The sequence below is a fragment of the Cherax quadricarinatus genome, chromosome 88, assembly GCF_038502225.1.
Source record: "Cherax quadricarinatus isolate ZL_2023a chromosome 88, ASM3850222v1, whole genome shotgun sequence".
Lineage (NCBI taxonomy): Eukaryota > Metazoa > Arthropoda > Malacostraca > Decapoda > Parastacidae > Cherax > Cherax quadricarinatus.
The window spans coordinates 12,223,668-12,244,221 of record NC_091379.1 but is presented as its reverse complement, the minus strand read 5'-3'; the positions used below and the strand labels follow the sequence as shown (position 1 = coordinate 12,244,221).

Below are 20,554 nucleotides of genomic sequence, written 5' to 3'. Positions count from 1 at the left end.
AAGCTCACAGCTCAGGGAGAGTGACCTAGTAGCGACCAGTGAAGACAGGTGGATACGCGCACTCTCCTGTTCTTGCCTCTCCTCGTCCATCCCCTCTCCCTCCACTTCTCTCTTTCTGTTGTTAGGTAAGACACATATGCAACAGTTAGGTATCTTTATTTCGAAACGTTTCGCCTACACAGTAGGCTTCTTCAGTCGAGTACAGAAAAGTTGATAGAAGCAGAAGATACTTACTTGAAGACGATGTAATCAGTCCATCACACTTGAAGTTTTGAGGTGGTCAGTCCCTCAGTCTGGAGAAGAGTATTGTTCCATAGTCTGAAACATATTGTTTCAGACTATGGAACAATACTCTTCTCCAGACTGAGGGACTGACCACCTCAAAACTTCAAGGGTGATTGACTGATTGCATCGTCTTCAAGTATCTTCTGCTTCTATCAACTTTTCTGTACTCGACTGAAGAAGCCTACTGAGTAGGCGAAACGTTTCGAAATAAAGATACCTAGGTGTTGCATATGTGTCTTACCTAACAACCTGTCGGTATTTTATACCATTTTAATGTTCATTCTCTCTTTCTTTCCCTCTCACGCACTTCACAACACATTAGCTCCCAGCATTCTCTCCAACAAGTACTTTCTTCATCTTAGATCTTCTCCTTGCAATCTGCAACTCTGTTATTTCTTCCAGTGTTTTTCCTCGAGTCTCTGGAACGGTGGCAACCACAAGAACAGCGAGGAAGACGCTAAATCCAGAAGAAATCCAAAACGCCCCGTAACTTCCAAACGCTGTCAGTATGTAAGGGAACGACTGTAAGGCTGTGAATGCCCCAATGAAAAATAATGTGTATAAAATTGGTACAACAGTAGAACGAACAGAACTGGGAAACAGTTCACTTCTAAGTAAATTTACAGTTGGGGATAGAGTGAAAAACGAGTAGACTGCCAAACAGACGACTGGTAGCCAGTTTTGATCATGGAAACTTCTGTCGTGATCTTGATCAAAGAAGTATATACCAAGTCCAATCATACATAAGCTACATACAATGCAAGTCATTGCAAATAATGGTTTGCGATCGATGCGGTCAATTATACATATATAAAAGAACACTCCTACAACCCGAATAATTCCTGTTATAACTGCGCACAAATATGAACTTATGCTAATATCAGCATTATTTATAATGACTACAATGTATGTTGGTACCACTATTATTCCATTGAAGTGCATGAAAAAAAGAACTAAAGACATGATAATAAGATATCTTAATATTAATGGGTTTCTAATTTGTCGCAGCTGGTCTAATATATTACCACCGCCATTAGTTGTTTTCTCAAGCTCATCTCTGATGTCTTCCATTTCTTTGTGGACATCATAGTTTGGTCCCCGAAAGAAGATCAAGGATTTGTGAGCTCTGTCAGTGTAGCCTTGTGTGGCCAGCCAGCGAGGGGAGTTAGGTAAATATAGCAGACAAACAAAAGGAATTACAGTGTTGACAAAACCACAGGTTAATGCTACTTTCCGCCAAGTCAGGTTTGAACTGCCCAGAGCATATGCCACAAGAATGCCCATCTGACGCGAGAGATCAAGAGTAGACATTAGTCGTCCTCTTATTATACTGTGTGAAAGCTCTGCCACGTAAGTCGAGGAGGAATTAAATATGGAGCTCATCGTGATGCCTTGGAAGAAGCGAACTAGCAGGACGACCCAGTTTGTGGGTGCTGTAGCCAAGATAATCCAGCTGGCGAGGGATATGGGAAGAGATAACAAGAGTGTCACTCTCTGGCCCAACCTCACCATCGGTACACTGACAGTCAATGACCCCAGCAAGGCACCCACAAACATCAGGCTGCCTGAAATAAATAAAACACACTAAGTTTTTGGTCTGTCTAAAAATAATATATTTAGGGTTAAGTTCGACAAAAATAAGTACATGTTACAATTTTTTATCGTAGAGTTTGAAACGGAAAAATATTTTTCACTAATCTTCATTGCACTGAAGTTCATGAGGAAAATACTCAAAAATATTTGTTAATACATACGAATATGACTGTTCATTACACCATCGTGAGTACGAAGAGTACAAGCAGTGAAAATAACTATTACATCATTGAACCATAACACCATCAGTCTGATGAATAAGATACTCATGTAGCATCTTGGTATCATTACTAACATGAATAAGATACTCGTGCAGCGCCATGGTATCTTTATTGATATTATGAATAAGATACTCATGCATCACCTTTCGTAGAAAACTAAGTTAGCTTGATTCCGCTATTCCTAAGTCTTGAGGAGGGTAGTTGGAAGAGTGGAAAGACGTAAAAGAGAAGGTAACATCTGTCACACTTCCACTACCAACACTTAATAATTATTCTAATTGAGTGAAGAACCTCACTAGGTTAATATGCAACCTTATTGCATAAGTACCTAAGTTAAATTAGAGTTAAATGTAGATTAATTAGCCTAGTATTTCAATAACGTGACTTATACATCGACAGTGTCAGTAGTGTTTCTGTGTATTGTGTAGTATATTTAGATACATCCCAGCTACTTTATAATTAGGGTCCCTTCTTGCTGTGACGTCACGAGACCCATCATGTGTGAGTGGTAAATCAGAGGCCCAGCTCTCAGTCACACAGCTCAAGGCTAGGCTGAGGCTTGACGGTAGGCCTGACTCCTAATTATACGCCTCCAAGACATCCTGAGGTGTATTTCTTACTGCAATATGTTCTGACGAACCCCCATGACAAATGGTGACAGCGGTGCGAGTGTGATTGTGATGATTACGTGTATATGAAGAGATTGTTCTACCAAGCCAGTGTGTAACTGTGTGAGAGACCCTGATGACGCTAAGCTATAGCCAAGCCAGCATCCTCCAGCCTTGTCTACAGAACTTCAATGGTATGAAGCAGAATGACAGTACCACTACAAGAATTGAGGGAATGACGTTTTTCAATAGTTACAGGAATACTATCGATAATTGTAAGGAGAGACAGATCGTGAGCTTGGTTAGCATTATAAAAAGTGATGAAGGATGTATCTCTATCAACATGGCGTAGGAGCGCCTTGCCAGTACTATGGTCGGAAAGACAGGCAGTAGATCGTTAGGTAAGACACATATGCAACAGTTAGGTATCTTTATTTCGAAACGTTTCGCCTACACAGTAGGCTTCTTCAGTCGAGTACAGAAAAGTTGATAGAAGTAGAAGATACTTGAAGACGATGTAATCAGTCCATCACCCTTAAAGTTTTGAGGTGGTCAGTCCCTCAGTCTGGAGAAGAGCATTGTTCCGTTGTCTGAAACAATATGAAGTTGAAGTGACAGAATGGGGCCTTATATAGTGCCAGGAGGTGAGACGTAGGTTGCTTTGGGAGGGCAGGTCCCTCTCAAACGGCTGGGTTTGAGAGGGACCTGCCCTCCCTAAGCAACCTACGTCTCACCTCCTGGCACTATATAAGGCCCCATTCTGTCACTTCAACTTCATATTGTTTCAGACAACGGAACAATGCTCTTCTCCAGACTGAGGGACTGACCACCTCAAAACTTTAAGGGTGATGGACTGATTACATCGTCTTCAAGTATCTTCTACTTCTATCAACTTTTCTGTACTCGACTGAAGAAGCCTACTGTGTAGGCGAAACGTTTCGAAATAAAGATACCTAACTGTTGCATATGTGTCTTACCTAACAATCTGTCGGTATTTCATACCATTTTAATGTTCATTCTGTCAGACACTGCAACACAAGGGTATCTTGGTACAGAACATCAACTTCGACAACCTCTACTAGTGAGAACGGCTGGGTTTGAGAGGGACCTGCCCTCCCAAAGCAACCTACGTCTCACCTCCTGGCACTATATAAGGCCCCATTCTGTCACTTCAACTTCATATTGTTTCAGACAACGGAACAATGCTCTTCTCCAGACTGAGGGACTGACCACCTCAAAACTTTAAGGGTGATGGACTGATTACATCGTCTTCAAGTATCTTCTACTTCTATCAACTTTTCTGTACTCGACTGAAGAAGCCTACTGTGTAGGCGAAACGTTTCGAAATAAAGATACCTAACTGTTGCATATGTGTCTTACCTAACAATCTGTCGGTATTTTATACCATTTTAATGTTCACAGGCAGTAGAGGAAGTCGGTCGTAGAGTAAAAAACTTCATTGTGTATTTTGAAACACAGTGTGCAAAGGGAGTGCGTGACGTTTACCTGGAGTTTACTTGGAGAGGGTTTTGGGGGTCAACGCCCCAGCGGCTCGGTCTGAGACCAGGCCTCGTGGTGGATCAGTACCTGATCAACCAGGCTGTTGCTGCTGGCTGCAAGCAAACTGACTTTAGGTGTCTGTCCAGTGCCTTCTTGAAAACAGTCAGGGGTCTATTGGTAATCCCCCTTATGTATGCCGGGAGGCAGTTGAACAGTTTTGAGCCCCAGACACTTATTGTGTTGTCTCTCAGTATACTTGTGGCGCCCTGCTTTTCACTGGGGGATTGTTGCATCGTCTGCCGAGTCTTTTGCTTTCATAGGGAGTGATATTCGTGTGCAAGTTTGGTACTAATCTCTTTAGGATTTTCCAAGTGTATAATATAATGTATCTATTTCGCCTGTTATCCAGGGAATACAGATCAAGGGCCTTCAACAGTTCCCAGTAAAGTTCTTTGTACACTCTCCAGGTCAGCAATTTTCCCTGCCTTGAAGGAAGCAGTTAATGTACAGCAGTGTTTCAGCCTAGAGAGAACAAGCGATTTGAAGAGAATAATCATGGGCTTGGCATCCCCAGTTTTGAAGGTTCTCATTATCCATCTTATCATTTTCCTAGCAGGTGGGGAACATTCATTGTTGTGGTCTTTGAAGGAGAGTTCTTCTGACATTATCACTCTCAGGTCCTTCACATTACTTTTTTGCTCTACTGTATGGTTAGAATTTGTCCTATACCCTGATACAGTTTTAATTACCTCAAGTTTTCCATATCTGAGAAGTTGAAATTTCTCTTCATTGAACTTCATATTGTTCCGAGTGGCCCATTTGAAGATTTGGTTTATGTCCGGTTGGAGTCTTGTGGTATCTTCGATGGAGGTCACTGTCATGGCAATCCGGATGTCATCCTTTGCGGATGACACCCAGATGAGGAATAGAATGGGAGCAAGTACTGTACCTTGTGGAACAGAGCTTTTCACCGTAGCTGCCTCTGACTGTATTCTGTTTACTATTACACTTTGTGTTCTATTTGTCAGGAAGCTATAGATCCATGTACCAACTTTTCCTGTTATTCCTTTATCACGCATTTTGTGTGCTATTACACCATGGTCACACATGTTGAAAGTTTTTGCAAAGTCTGTTAATACTACATCTGTATTTTGTTTATCCTCTACAACATCCAGGACCTTCTCATAGTGGTCCAGTAGCTGGGACAGGCAGGAGCGACCTGCTCTAAACCCATGTTACCATTGGTTGTGTAACTGATGGATATCTAGGTCGTTGGCGATCTTGCTTCTTAGAACCCTTTCAAAGATTTTTATGATATGGGATGTTAGTGCTATCAGTCTGTAGTTCTTTAAATTGCTTTACTGCCATCTTCGTAGACCGGGGCTATGTTTGTTGCTTCTGGTGAGTTTTGGATGACCCCTGTGTCCATGCTCCCTCTCCATAGAATGCTGAAGGCACATGACAAGGGCTTCTTGCAGGTCTTGATGAACAAGGGGTTCAATGAGTCTGGGCTGGTCTGTTCTGAGTAGAATGAGAAGGAAGTGGTCTTGGGCATTTAGGTGTGGAACCAGAGTTTGGCTAGCCAGAAATTGCCGCACTGTAGAGGGAGAAGCCGGAAGCATAGTCAAAGAAGAACTGAGGTCAGATGTATCGAAGGAATCAGTCGAAACCCTGGTCCCTGGAGCAGGTGTCGAAACGGCACTAGGAAGTAAAGGGGCATTAGAAATGTCCAAATAGTTGTCAAATAACGAGGCAGGGTCAGAACAGGGTGTGGTATCAGGAAGGGGCCCGGGGGTAAGCAGGTTCATGGATTGGGAACTCTATGGAAAGAAGGAAAGAAAATAAAAAAATATGAATTAAAACAAAAGGGGGGGGGGAATGGGGAAGAATAGCTCCTAGGAGAAATGAAATGGCCGTACATTTCCCTCCACACCCAATAATTATTATCATCAAAAAGAAGCGCTAAGCCACAAGGGCTATACAGCGCTGCAGGGTAGGGAAGGAAGCGAGGGTATTGGGCGGCAGAAGGTAGGAGGGATGATCAGTAGGTTACAGAAAACAGCAGGGAAGGGGATAGTATGGGGGTAGAGGGTAGCAAGAGATTGAGATAGAAAGGGCTGAAGGTATCAGAATTTGTGAAGTAAGTCAGTTGTTGTCAAAAAGTCAATGAGAGAGTCTGGATGAAAGGTGGGTCCATCAGCGAGAAGGGAAGGTAAAGAGAGAGCAGTGGAGGGAAGACGACGGAGGTAAATTCTGCATGCTCATTGATAAAGTGGGCAGTCCAACAGAATGTGGCTGACTGATAATGGAGCCTGGCAATTCTCACAGAGAGGAGCAGGGCGCCTCTCCATGAGATATCCATGAGTAAGACGAGTACGGCCAATGCGAAGATGGGAGAGAGTAGTCTCCCAACCTCAACACTGGTGATAAGAAGACGGCCAGTAACCTATACTCAGTTTAATAGATTGAAGTTTGCTACCTAGCATAATAGACTAACGTTGTTGCCAACGGGTGTGAAGGTGGGAAGATATTGCAGCAAAATAGTTCGTAAATGGAATACCTCTCTATGAAACTAGTAGGTCATGTACTGCTGACCGCGCAGCAGTGTCTGCCTGTCCATTGCTCTGTACATCAACATGACCAGGGACCCATCAAAAAACAATATCTTTATGCTTGGTAAAGATGCGGCGTAGCCAAAGTTGGATATGGAGGACTAAGGGGTGAAGTGTATCAAATTTCTGTATAGCCTGTAAAGCACTAAGGGAGTCCAAGACAACCACAAATGATGCCTCAGGCATAGATGCAATATGGATAAGTGCTGCAAGGATGGCATACAATTCAGCAGTAAAAGTACTAGCCGAAGATAGTAAACGCCCTCTTACGATGCTGTCCGGAAACACTGCTGCGAATCCTATGCCATCAGAAGACTTAGAGCCATCTGTGTACACAGCAATGGCATGAGAATGAGAGTGGAAGTGGTCAAGAGAAAGAGAGCGGGAAGCGACCATAGACAGTTGGGCTTTCGAGCAAGGGAGAGAGAAAGAACAAACTCGAACAGCTGGAACTTCCCAGGGGGGTAGGGAAAAGTGGGATGCTACATGAACATAGAAAGGCGGTAATTGAAGAGAAGACAAGAGCGAATGAAGGCAAAGAGAGAAGGGACGGAGTAAACGGGCGGCGAACAAATAATGTCTACTAATATCAGTGACCATTCTATAAATGGAAGGATTGCGGAGATCATGAGAGCGTATATAGTAGCGAAGGCAATGGGCATCACGGCAATCAGATAAGGATGGAATGCTCGCTTCTGCATAGAGGCTCTCAACAGGGGAAGAGCGAAAAGTACCAAGGCATAAACGTAATCCTTGGTGATAAATGGGGTTAAGGCTAGAGAGAGTAGCAGGAGATGCCGCTGAATAGATCTGGTCACCATAATCAATTTTCGATAAAATGAGGGTGGAATGTAGGCGAAGGAGGGTTCAACGATCAGCTCCCCATGAAAGATGAGCAAGGGTTTAAGAAGGTTCAGCCGGCTGTGACAAGTTGCCCTCAGAGAGGTAATGTGAGGATTCCAGGATAATCTACGGTCAAAGAGGAGGCCCAGAAACTTGACTGTATCACGTTCAGGGATACGGGAGCCATAGAGGTACAAAGGATGATTGGAGATGACAGAGCATCTAGTGAAAGTAATTTGGTGGGTTTTAGTGCTGGAAAATTTAAACCCATGTGTGGTGGCCCAATTGGAAACACGGTCGACCGCATGCTGGAGAGAAACTGTAATGAGGTGACAGTCAGCGCCTGCACAGGCAATAGCGAAGTCAACAACAGAGTGATGACCAAATATCATTAATAGCAAGGAGAAAAAGTGTTGTGCTCAGAACACATCCCTGGGGGACACCTTCAGCTTGGATAAAGTCTGAGGAGAGCATATTATTAACCCGAACACGGAAATGTCTATCAGTTAAAAAGTTCTTAAGGAAGGATAGTAGATTGCCTCGGAGGCCTAAGGAGTGGGCTTGGGCCAAAATAATGTACCTCCAAGTTGTGTCATATGCCTTCTCAAGGTCAAAAAATATGGCAATAACTGAGTGGTTATTCGCAAAGTCATTAAGAACATACGTATCCAAGTGCAGCAAGGGGTCTATGGTAGAACGTCCCTTGAGAAAGCCATATTGATGAGTGGAGAGACTGTTGTGTGTCTCTAAATACCACACTAAACGTCTATTTACCAGGCATTCCATCACTTTGCAAACTGCACTGGTAACAGCAATGAGACGATAGTGGGAGGCTTCATGTCCTGTAGTGCCTGGTTTGTGGAAAAGGAGAACAATGGCAGATTTCCACAGCTGTGGAAGAACTCCTTGTGACCAAATAAGACTGAAAAGGCATAATAGGACTGCAAGGGCTGACTGATGTAAATGTTGTAGCATACAAATATGAATGTCGTCGGGCCCAGCTGCCGATGATCGGCAAGCTGAGAGTGTTGCCTCCAGTTCTTGAAGTGTAAAAGGCACATTATACTGTTCTTCTCTGAGAGAAGAAAAGTCCAAGGGTGCTAACTCTCTGGCAGACTTTGAGGAAAGAAACGAGGAGCATAGATGGAGCCCCTGAGAAATATGGACCAGATGATTGCCAATTTCATTGGCAACAACTAGTAGGTTTACTATATCAACACCGGCAACCCGCAGAACAGGAGCCAGGTCAGGAGAATATTTACAACTCAGTTTTCATACTTTTTTTCAGACTGCACTCATAGAGGAAGCAGAGGTGATGGTGGAGACAATCTCGCCAGCAAGTGCGTTTAGCGTCACGGATGACACAGTGAGTGATCGCATGATTGTCCTTAAAATCAAGAAGTCTCTCCATGGTTCTACTGTACCAGTACCTGCCCCATGCAGCGCATTTCAAATGTACTGTATGAGCACAAGCAGGAGACCACCAAGGCATGCATTTCTGAGAATGCCTGCCCGAAGTTTGGGGTATAGAATGAGAAGCTGCTGTTAAAATGGAGGACGAGAAGAGGTGTAAAAGCTCATCAATGGAGGACGAAGAAGGAACCTCACTAAAAACAGTTAGTTGTGAGTAAAGGTTCCAATTTGCCTGATGAAATTGCCAGCGTGGGATACGAAGAGGTGGTGAATATGAAGGGGAAGTAAAAATGATTGGGAAATGATCGCTGTCATGTAAATCCGGGAGAACAGACCAGGTGAAGTCTAATGAGGTGGAGGAAGAGCAGACTGAGAGATCGATGCAAGAGAGAGTGTGAGTCCGAGGATCAAAATGGATGTGACAACCTGTATTTAAAACATGGAGAGGGTGGGTGGCAAGAAAAGCCTCTAACTGAATGCCACAGGAATCACAGTGAGACCCCCCCAGAGGAAATGATGGGCATTAAAATCGCCAAGTAACAGAATTGGTGGTGGTAATGACGAAACAAGAAAGGCAATATCTGGAATAGATAATGCCTGAGAAGGAGAGAGATACAAAGAACAGAGCATATACCACCTATGCAAGTGGATACGGGCTGCTCTGTAATGCAGCAAAGTATGAACAAATAGCTGATGGTACGGAATATCAGTGTGTAGAAGAAGGGCACTTTCATTAAAGGTCCCATCAGGAAAAGGATCTGAAGAATACAATAAATTATAGCCTGAGATGGGAGAGATAACAGCAGAGTGTAATTTTGGTTCCTGTAAGCAAACACCAACAGGGGAAAACTGGAAGAGTAACATCTGAAGCTCACCCCAATTACCCCTGAGGCCGCGTATATTCCACTGTAAATAGGCCATGATTGGCAATGATAAAGATACTTGAAATCTACAGGTAAGGGTTCCTACGGACTAGAGGGGTTAGAAAAGTCCACATGCGGAGGCAGCGGAAAACGTTCAAGCAGCGAAGGAATGGTGCGCTGTGAAGAAAGGAGTTGTGCAGATGGAGGAAAGGAGAGAGAAGGAACAGAGGGTGGATCAGTGTCCATTGATGGTTTGGTCTCTGCAATATATTCAGAGATTGCTTCAAGTGTTTCGGAATTCAGAGACGTCGTATGGGAGACAATATTGGAGATGGTAGGGGAGGATGAGTAAAGATTGGAACTGTAATGGACTGTACCAAGGTAGGGGGGGCGAAAGGGTGAAGGGAACTGGAGAAGAAGCGTGGAAGGGGACAAAAGAGGCAGAAACCTGGGAGGTGGCAGAAGAGGAAGAAACTTGGGAGGGAACAGGGGAGGTAGGTATAGTACGAGGAGGAGGGTGAACTCTACACTTGTAACAGAGCCAGTGAGAGGGGAGGAACCCGGTACAGAGACAGGAAAGGTAAAATGAGGAGGTGGAAGAAGGGAAGGAGGGGTTAAAGGACCTTTTTTTGACTTCTGAGAAGTTGGGAGGTGTCGTACGAGGTCTCGTCGATACTGAGGCTTGTGAGGGAGAACACGAAGAAGCGAGAACAGACTGAGGCGTTGAAGTAGGGACGTCTGAGCCTAGAACAGCAAAAGAATTAGATACAGGAGTGACTATGGGAGAGGTAACCACAGAGGAGGCTGCAGAAGATGGGACCCCAGAAGTGGGGGGACGTTTTGAAACACGGGAATAAGAAACACGAGGTAGTCTCCCTTGGAGGTGGAGATGAGAAACTGCCATGACATAATGGAGACCTTCTGCCTCTTTGAGGTAACAGATTTCCTGCTCATTTAAGTAGACTTGGCAATGGCGAGAGTATGAAGGGTGAGCCTCATGACAATTAAGGCAATTGCAAGACGTATTAGAATGGTCATCGGCACCACAGACTGGGCATTCGGCTGTGGATCTGCAATATTTCGCTGGATGGCCAAATTGCCAGCAATTTCTACACTGTTGCAGTGTAGGGATCACCTTTCGAACTTGTAACCAATGTCCTGCTACATAAATTGAGGATGGGAGTTCACGGCTGTCAAAAGTTAAACGAGCCACATTGCTAGGGAATCGTCTCTGCCTGCGGACAGGAAGAACATAAGTGTCTACCTTGAGGATTGGGAGATCTTGGAGTTCCAGCTGTTCAAGAATGTCACTGCCATATGTCTGGAAATTTTGTTGAACTATGGTATGGGGCAGAATGACGGTACCACTACAAGAATTGAGGGAATGATGTTTTTCAATAGTGACAGGAACAGTATCTATATGGGAAAGAAGAGAAAGATCATGAGCTTGGGTAGCATTCTGTACAGTGGTGATGCGCATACCGCTCTCAAGAGCATGAAAAGAAATATCTTTACCAACATGGCGTAGGAGTGCCTTGCTAATACTGTGGTCAGAAAGATAGGCGGTAGAGGAAGTCGGTCGTAAAGTGAAGAATTTAGTCCATTGTGCAGTCTGAAACTGAGCGTGGAAAGGGAGTGCAGGACGTGTCGATCTTTTCTGAGAAGAACAAGAAGGTGGGGAAGTATCATCAGCAGGTAATTGTCGTTGGAATTTAGGCGTGGGACCAGAGTTGGTCCGATGTGGAACGGGCCGGTGATTCGAAAATTGCCGCACCGTAGAGGGAGAGGCCGGAAGCATAGTCAAAGGAGAGCGGAGGTCAGATAAATCAAAGGAGTCAGTCGAAACCTCAGTACCTGAAGCGGGTGAGGAAACAGCACCGGCAAGAGGTACAGAGGCATGAGGAGTGTCTGAAGAGTGGTCCAAAGACAAGGCAGGGTCAGAACGGGGTGCGGTATAAGAAGGGGCCCTGGGTTAGCATGTTCATAGATTGGGTTCTCCATGGTTAGGTTGCTTCTTTCTTTTTGTTTTTAAGAAAAAAAAAGAAAGATGAAAATAAAATAAAAAAAAGAATAAAAAAAAGGTGGGACCGGGGAGGAATAGTTCCTAGGAGGAATGAAAAGGCCAGAAATCTCCCTCCGCACCCAAGAGGACCTCAGCACCGCAAGTAGCGTAGATGCAGCATGGAACCCGTGCCATACCCTACCCATCATGCCAGTAAACCAGCAATCCGGGATAGCAACCTCACATCTGCCGAGCTACCTCGGTGGACAAAAGAGAGGGCGGCCGGATATCCGCCACAATGCATACCTCCTTCGGCCACCACCCCTGGAATCCGAAAGCTGGCCTCCAGAGATACACCCATCGCCCGAAAGACACCCAAAGCCACTCTCCGGGACACCGGAGAGGGATCGGGACATCCCCAGGCGATCCAGATTCTACGGCAAACTACGCCACCGCCAAGAACCTCAACAGAATGGAATGGACCCCGGTACCCTTTCCCCTACCTAGGAACTAGCGTGCCTGTGGGAAAAATCCCAAAGGCCAAAGAGAGGAAGGGCAAAAGGGAGGGGTGGGGAGGGGGGGGGGAGGAAAGGGAAAAGGGGAGGATGGGATAGGGAAGGGGGGATTAGGGGGTAATTAGGTTCGGTCTGAGGAAGGAGACCGACAGGTCCAATTCCTAAGGCCAAGAGCCTCTTCACCATGCCAAGGAGCCCCCCCTTGAAGAGGCCTCCACACCCAAGAGGACCTCAGCACCGCAAGTAGTGCAGATGCGGCAAGGAATCTGTGCCATACCCTACCCTTCCTGCCAGTAAACCAGCAATCTGGGATATCAACCTCACATCCGCCGAGCCACCCCGGTGGACAAAAGAGAGGGCAGTCGGACACCCACCCCAAAGCATACCTCCTTTGGCCACCACCCCTCGGAATCCAAAACGTAGCCTCCAGAGATACAGCTGTCACCCGTAATACACTCAGAGCCACCCCCAGGAGACCGGAGAGGGATCAGGACATCCCCAGGTGATCCAGATTCCACAGCAAACTACACCACCGCCAAGGACTTAAGGATTAATAGGAGCGAGATATAGATTATTTGGCTAATTTTCAGTGAGGAAGTCTTTCACCTGAGTGTTTAAGGTTGGGATTTTGGTTGCTAGTTTTCATCCTATAGTAGAGAAGAAGACATTAAGTTTGTTGACAGTGTCTGCCAGCTGGATGTGTGTTTCATCTAAGAACATAAGAACGAAGGAACACTGCAGAAGGCCTACTGGCCCATGCGAGGCAGGTCCAAGTCTCCTACCGGCTTAAGCCAATGCACCCAACCTAGTCAGGTCAGGTCACATTGACTTAAGGGAGGAACACGGCAACCGACCTGGTAGCACAAGCTATCAGGTCCAACTCACACCCACCCACATCCACTCATGTATTTATCCAACCTATTTTTAAAGCTACACAACGTTCTGGCCTCTATAACTGTACTCGGGAGTTTGTTCCACTCATCCACAACTCTATTACCAAACCAGTACTTTCCTATATCCTTCCTGAATCTGAATTTTTCCAACTTAAAACCATTGCTGCGAGTCCTGTCTAGGCTAGATATTTTCAGCACACTATTTACATCCCCTTTATTTATTCCTGTCTTCCATCTATACACCTCAATCATATCCCCCCTAATTCTACGTCTTTCTAGAGAGTGCAGATTCAGGGCCCTTAGTCTATCCTCATAGGGAAGGTTTCTGATACATGGGATCAACTTTGTCATCCTCCTTTGTACATTTTCCAGATAATTTATATCCATCCTGTAATACGGTGACCAAAACTGTGCAGCATAATCTAAATGAGGCCTAACCAAGGATGTATAGAGTTGAAGAACAACCTGATGACTCCTATTATTTATGCTTCTTGATATGAAGCCAAGGATTCTATTAGCTTTATTGCGAACACTTATGCACTGTTGTCTTGGTTTCAGATTACTGCTAACCAGAACTCCTAAATCTTTTTCGCAATCCGTAATATTAAGATCTACATTATTTAGTTTATATGTGGCATGGTTATTGTCCTGTCCAACATTTAGAACTATGCATTTGTCTATATTAAACTGCATCTGCCACTTCTCCGACCACTGCATCAGTCTATTCAAATCTTCCTGGAGTGCTCGAATGTCCTCGTCAGAATGAATTCGACGGCCTATTTTGGTGTCATCGGCAAACTTGCCGATGTCGCTCTTTATGCCCTCATCTATGTCGTTTATGTAGATTGTGAACAGCAGGGGGCCCAACACTGACCCCTGTGGAACACCGCTCGTGACGCTTCCCCACTCTGATTTCTCCCCATTTATGCAAACTCTCTGCTGCATATCTGGTTTAGTTAATATTATATGTCTTTTAGGATATCACTGAATGTACAAGAATTTGTGGTAACCTGTAGATTGCCCCAACTCTTATAAGTTTTTTTTTTTAACTTTAATATACATTCATCATTATCGTCACTGGTGAAAGTAGATTTAATATATTCTAATTAATTATAGTAGAAGATAGCAGTAACACCTCCTAATTGATTAGGCCTACAGCTATGTATGGCTGTAAGGCAAAGATGTCATATTTGAGCCAGGTTTCATGCCATGTTTGAGCCAGGTTTCATGTCATATTTGAGCCACGTTTCATGTCATGTTTGAGCCAGGTTTTATGTCATGCTTGAGCCAGGTTTCATGTGATGTTTGAGCCAGGTTTCAGTAAGAATTATGATAGACACATTAACAGAATCAAGCAGTGCTAAGAGGTCATCTTAGTGTTTACTCAGTGGCTTAACATTATAATTGAATACTGTTATATTCTTGGTGGTACCGAAGACAATTCTTCCCTAATTTGCAGTGTAATATTGGTAAGTATGTTCAGAATTGTTAATATCTGATGGATATTAGCATTCATAAGACTAATTGCGAGTTTAAGTATGTACTAGTAACAGGTGAAGAGAGAATATAACTATCATAATTAATAAAATAAAATCAATTACTACTAACCCGGATAATTATATAGACTGAGATTATATTTTACCAAAAGAATTTGGTGATTTTTTATATATAATATACCATTTACACTAAATTAGATATCACTTTAGCACCTGAATGAGCGCCTGAGTGAGCACCTGAGTGAGCACCTGAGAGAGCACCTGAGAGAGCACCTGAGTGAGCACCTGAGAGAGCACCTGAGAGAGCACCTGAGTGAGCACCTGAATGAGCGCCTGAGTGAGCACCTGAGTGAGCACCTGAGTGAGCACCTGAGTGAGCACCTGAGTGAGCACCTGAGTGAGCACCTGAGTGAGCACCTGAGTGAGCACCTGAGAGTACCTGAGAGAGCACCTGAGTGAGCACCTGAGTGAGCATCTGGAGATTACCTGGAGAGAGTTCCGGGGGTCAACGCCCCCGCGGCCCGGTCCGTGACCAGGCCTCCTGGTGGATCAGAGCCTATCAACCAGGCTGTTGCTGCTGGCTGCACGCAAACCAACGTACGAGCCACAGCCCGGCTGATCAGGAACTGACTTTAGGTGCTTGTCCAGTGCCAGCTTGAAGACTGCCAGGGGTCTGTTGGTAATCCCCCTTATGTGTGCTGGGAGGCAGTTGAACAGTCTCGGGCCCCTGACACTTATTGTATGGTCTCTTAACGTGCTAGTGACACCCCTGCTTTTCATTGGGGGGATGGTGCATCGTCTGCCAAGTTTTTGCTTTCGTAGTGAGTGATTTTCGTGTGCAAGTTCGGTACTAGTCCCTCTAGGATTTTCCAGGTGTATATAATCATGTATTTCTCCCTCCTGCGTTCCAGGGAATACAGGTTTAGGAACCTCAAGCACTCCCAGTAATTGAGGTGTTTTATCTCCGTTATGCGCGCCGTGAAAGTTCTCTGTACATTTTCTAGGTCGGCAATTTCACCTGCCTTGAAGAGTCATCATGGGCTTGGCCTCCCTAGTTTTGAAGGTTCTCATTATCCATCCTGTCATTTTTCTAGCAGATGCGATTGATACAATGTTATGGTCCTTGAAGGTGAGATCCTCTGACATGATCACTCCCAGGTCTTTGACGTTGGTGTTTCGCTCTATTTTTGGCCAGAATTTGTTTTGTACTCTGATGAAGATTTAATTTCCTCATGTTTACCATATCTGAGTAATTGAAATTTCTCATCGTTGAACTTCATATTGTTTTCTGCAGCCCACTGAAAGATTTGGTTGATGTCCGCCTGGAGCTTTGCAGTGTCTGCAATGGAAGACACTGTCATGCAGATTCGGGTGTCATCTGCAAAGGAAGACATGGTGCTGTGGCTGACATCCTTGTCTATGTCGGATATGAGGATGAGGAACAAGATGGGAGCGAGTACTGTGCCTTGTGGAACAGAGCTTTTCACCGTAGCTGCCTCGGACTTTACTCTGTTGACGACTACTCTCTGTGTTCTGTTAGTGAGGAAATTATAGATCCATCGACCGACTTTTCCTGTTATTCCTTTAGCACGCATTTTGTGCGCTATTACGCCATGGTCACACTTGTCGAAGGCTTTTGCAAAGTCTGTATATATTACATCTGCATTCTTGTCTTCTAGTGCATTTAGGACCTTGTCGTAGTGATCCAATAGTTGAGACAGACAGGAGCGACCTGTTCTAAACCCATGTTGCCCTGGGTTATGTAACTGATGGGTTTCTAGATGGGTGGTGATCGTGCTTCTTAGGACCCTTTCAAAGATTTTTATGATATGGGATGTTAGTGCTATTAGTCTGTAGTTCTTTGCTGTTGCTTTACTGCCCCCTTTGTGGAGTGGGGCTATGTCTGTTGTTTTTAGTAACTGTGGGACGACCCCCGTGTCCATGCTCCCTCTCCATTGGATGGAAAAGGCTCGTGACAGGGGCTTCTTGCAGTTCTTGATGAACACAGAGTTCCCTGAGTCTGGCCCTGGGGCAGAGTGCATGGGCATGTCATTTATCGCCTGTTCGAAGTCATTTGGCGTCAGGATAACATCGGATAGGCTTGTGTTAATCAAATTTTGTGGCTCTCTCATAAAAAATTCATTTTGATCTTCGACTCTCAGTCTGGTTAGCGGCTTGCTAAAAACTGAGTCATATTGGGACTTGAGTAGCTCACTCATTTCCTTGCTGTCATCTGTGTAGGACCCATCTTGTTTAAGTAGGGGCCCAATACTGGACGTTGTTCTCGATTTTGATTTGGCATAGGAGTAGAAATACTTTGGGTTTCTTTCGATTTCATTTATGGCTTTTAGTTCTTCCCGCGATTCCTGACTCCTAAAGGATTCTTTTAGCTTAAGTTCGATGCTTGCTATTTCTCTGACCAGTGTTTCCCTACGCATTTCAGATATATTGACCTCTTTTAGCCGCTCTGTTATTCTTTTCCGTCGCCTGTAAAGGGAGCGCCTGTCTCTTTCTATTTTACATCTACTCCTCCTTTTTCTTAGAGGAATAAGCCTTGTGCATACATCGAGTGCCACCGAGTTAATCTGCTCTAGGCATAAGTTGGGGTCTGTGTTGCTTAGTATATCTTCCCATTATTATTATTATAATCAAAAAGAAGCGCTAAGCCACAAGGGCTATACAGCGCTGCAGGGTAGGGAAGGAAGCAAGGGAATTGGATGGCAGGAGGGAGGGGGGATGATCAGCAGGTTACAGAAAACAGCGGGGCAGGGGATAGTACGGGGGTAGAGGGTAGCAAGAGATACAAGTAGAAAGGGCTGAAAGTATCAGAATTTGTGAAGTAAGTCAGTCGTTGTCAAAAAGTCAATAAGAGAGTCCGGATGAAAGGTGGGTCCATCAGCGAGAAGGGAAGGTAAAGAGAGAGCAGCGGGGCGAAGACGACGACAGAGGTAAATTCTGCGTGCTCGTTGATAAAGTGGGCAGTCCAACAGAATGTGGCTGACTGATAATGGAGCTTGGCAATTCTCACAGAGAGGAGCAAGACGCCTCTCCATGAGATATCCATGAGTAAGACGAGTATGGCCAATGCGAAGACGGGAGAGAGTAGTCTCCCAACCTCGACACTGGTGATAAGAAGACGGCCAGTAACCTATACTCGGTTTAATACACTGAAGTTTGTTGCCGAGCATAGTAGACCAACGTTGTTGCCAACGGGTGTGAAGGTGGGAAGATATTACAGCAAAATAGTCCGTACATGGAATACCTCTGTAAGAAACTGGTAGGTCATGTACTGCTGACCGCGCAGCAGTGTCTGCCTGTTCATTGCCCTGTACGTCAACATGACCAGGGACCCAACAAAAAACAATATCTTTATGCTTAGTAAAGATGCGGCGTAGCCAAAGTTGGATACGGAGGACTAAGGGGTGAGGTGTATCAAATTTTTGTATAGCCTGTAAAGCACTAAGGGAGTCTGAGACAACCACAAATGATGACACAGGCATAGATGCAATACGGATAAGTGCTGTAAGGATGGCATATAATTCAGCAGTAAAAATACTAGCTGAAGATAGTAAATGCCCTTGTACGACGCTGTCCGGAAACACTGCTGCGAATCCTACGCCGTCAGAAGACTTAGAGCCATCTGTGTACACAGCAATGGCATGAGAATGAGAGTGAAAGTGGTCAAGAAAAAGAGAGCGGGAAGCGACCGTAGACAGTTGGGCTTTCGAGCAAGGGAGGGAGAAAGAACAGACTCGAACAGCTGGGACCTCCCAGGGGGGTAGGGAAAAGTGAGATGCTACATGTACATAGAAAGGTGGTAGTTGAAGAGAAGACAAGAGCGAATGAAGGCGAAGAGAGAAGGGACGGAGTAAGCAGGGGCGGCGAACAAATAAAGAATGTCTACTAATATCAGTGACCATTCTATAAATGGAAGGATTGCGGAGATCATGAGAGCGTACATAGTAGCGCAGGCAATGGGCATCACGGCGATCGGATAAGGATGGAACGTTCGCTTCTGCATAGAGGCTTTCGACAGGGGAAGAGCGAAAAGCACCAAGGCATAAACGTAATCCTTGGTGATGAATGGGGTTAAGGCTAGAGAGAGTAGCAGGAGATGCCGCTGAATAGATCTGGTCACCATAATCAAGTTTCGATAAAATAAGGGTGGAATGTAGGTGAAGGAGGGTTCGACGATCAGCTCCCCACGAAAGATGAGCAAGGGTTTTAAGAAGGTTCAGCCGGCTGTGACAAGTTGCCTTCAGAGAGGTAATGTGAGGTTTCCAGGATAACCTACGATCAAAGAGGAGGCCCAGAAACTTGACTGTATCACGTTCAGGGATACGTGAGCCATAGAGGTACAAAGGATGATCAGAGATGACAGAGCGTCTAGTGAAAGTGATTTGGTGGGTTTTAGTGCTGGAAAATTTAAACCCATGTGTGGTGGCCCAATTGGAAACACGGTCGACTGCATGCTGGAGAGAAACTGTAAGGAGGTGACAGTCAGCGCCTGCACAGGCAATAGCAAAGTCATCAACATAGAGTGATGACCAAATATTTGATGGAAGACTAGAGGCCAAATCATTAATAGCAAGGAGAAAAAGTGTTGTGCTCAGAACACATCCCTGGGGGACACCTTCAGCTTGGACAAAGTCCGGGGAGAGCACATTATTAACCCGAACACGGAAATGCCTGTCAGTTAAAAAGTTCTTAAGGAAGGATGGTAGATTGCCTCGAAGGCCTAAGGAGTGGGCTTGGGCTAAAATATTATACCTCCAAGTTGTGTCATATGCCTTCTCAAGGTCAAAAAATATGGCAATAACTGAGTGGTTATTCGCAAAGGCATTACGAACATACGTATCCAAGCGCAGTAAGGGGTCTATGGTAGAACGTCCCTTACGAAAGCCATATTGACGAGTGGAGAGACTGTTGTGTGTCTCTAAATACCACACTAAACGTCTATTTACTAGACGTTCCATTACTTTGCAAACTGCACTGGTAAGAGCAATGGGACGATAGTGGGAGGTTTCATGTCCCGTAGTGCCTGGTTTGTGGAAAGGGAGAACAATGGCGGATTTCCACAGCTGTGGAAGAACTCCTTGTGACCAAATAAGATTGTAAAGGTGTAATAGGACTGCAAGGGCTGACTGATGTAAATGTTGTAGCATACGAATATGAATGTCGTCGGGCCCAGCTGCCGATGATCGACAAGCTGAGAGTGTTGCCTCCAGTTCTTGAAGTGTAAAAGGCACATTATACTGTTCTTCTCTGAGAGAAGAAAAGTCCAAGGGTGCTAACTCTCTGGCAGACTTTGAGGAAAGAAATGAGGGGCATAGATGGAGTCCCTGAGAAATACGGACCAGATGATTGCCAATTTCATTGGCAACATCTAGTGGGTTTGCTATATCAACACCGGCAACCCGCAGAACAGGAGCCGGGTCAGGAGAATATTTACCACTCAGTTTTCGTACTTTTTTCCAGACTGCACTCATAGAGGAAGCAGAGGTGATGGTGGAGACATAATCTCGCCAGCAAGTGCGTTTAGCGTCCCGGATGACACGGCGAGCGATCGCACGCTTCTGTTTAAAATCAAGGAGTCGCTCTGTGGTTCTATTGTACCGGTACCTGCCCCATGCAGCGCGTTTCAAACGTACTGCACGAGCACAAGCAGGAGACCACCAAGGCACGCATTTCTGAGAATGCCTGCCCGAAG

At 45.0% G+C, this 20,554-nt stretch overlaps 1 protein-coding gene across 1 annotated transcript in view; it reads right to left on the bottom strand.

Moving 5' to 3' along the window:
• Nucleotides 1–363: 363 nt before the first annotated feature.
• LOC128698473 (facilitated trehalose transporter Tret1-2 homolog) overlaps nucleotides 364–20,554 on the bottom strand; it is a 153,739-nt gene continuing 133,548 nt past the window's right edge. Inside the window, exon 4 of the mRNA XM_070103784.1 lies at nucleotides 364–1,850. Within this exon, the coding sequence (XP_069959885.1) occupies nucleotides 604–1,850 (1,247 nt within the window). The 3' untranslated portion in view covers nucleotides 364–603. The remainder of the gene's footprint in view (nucleotides 1,851–20,554) is intronic.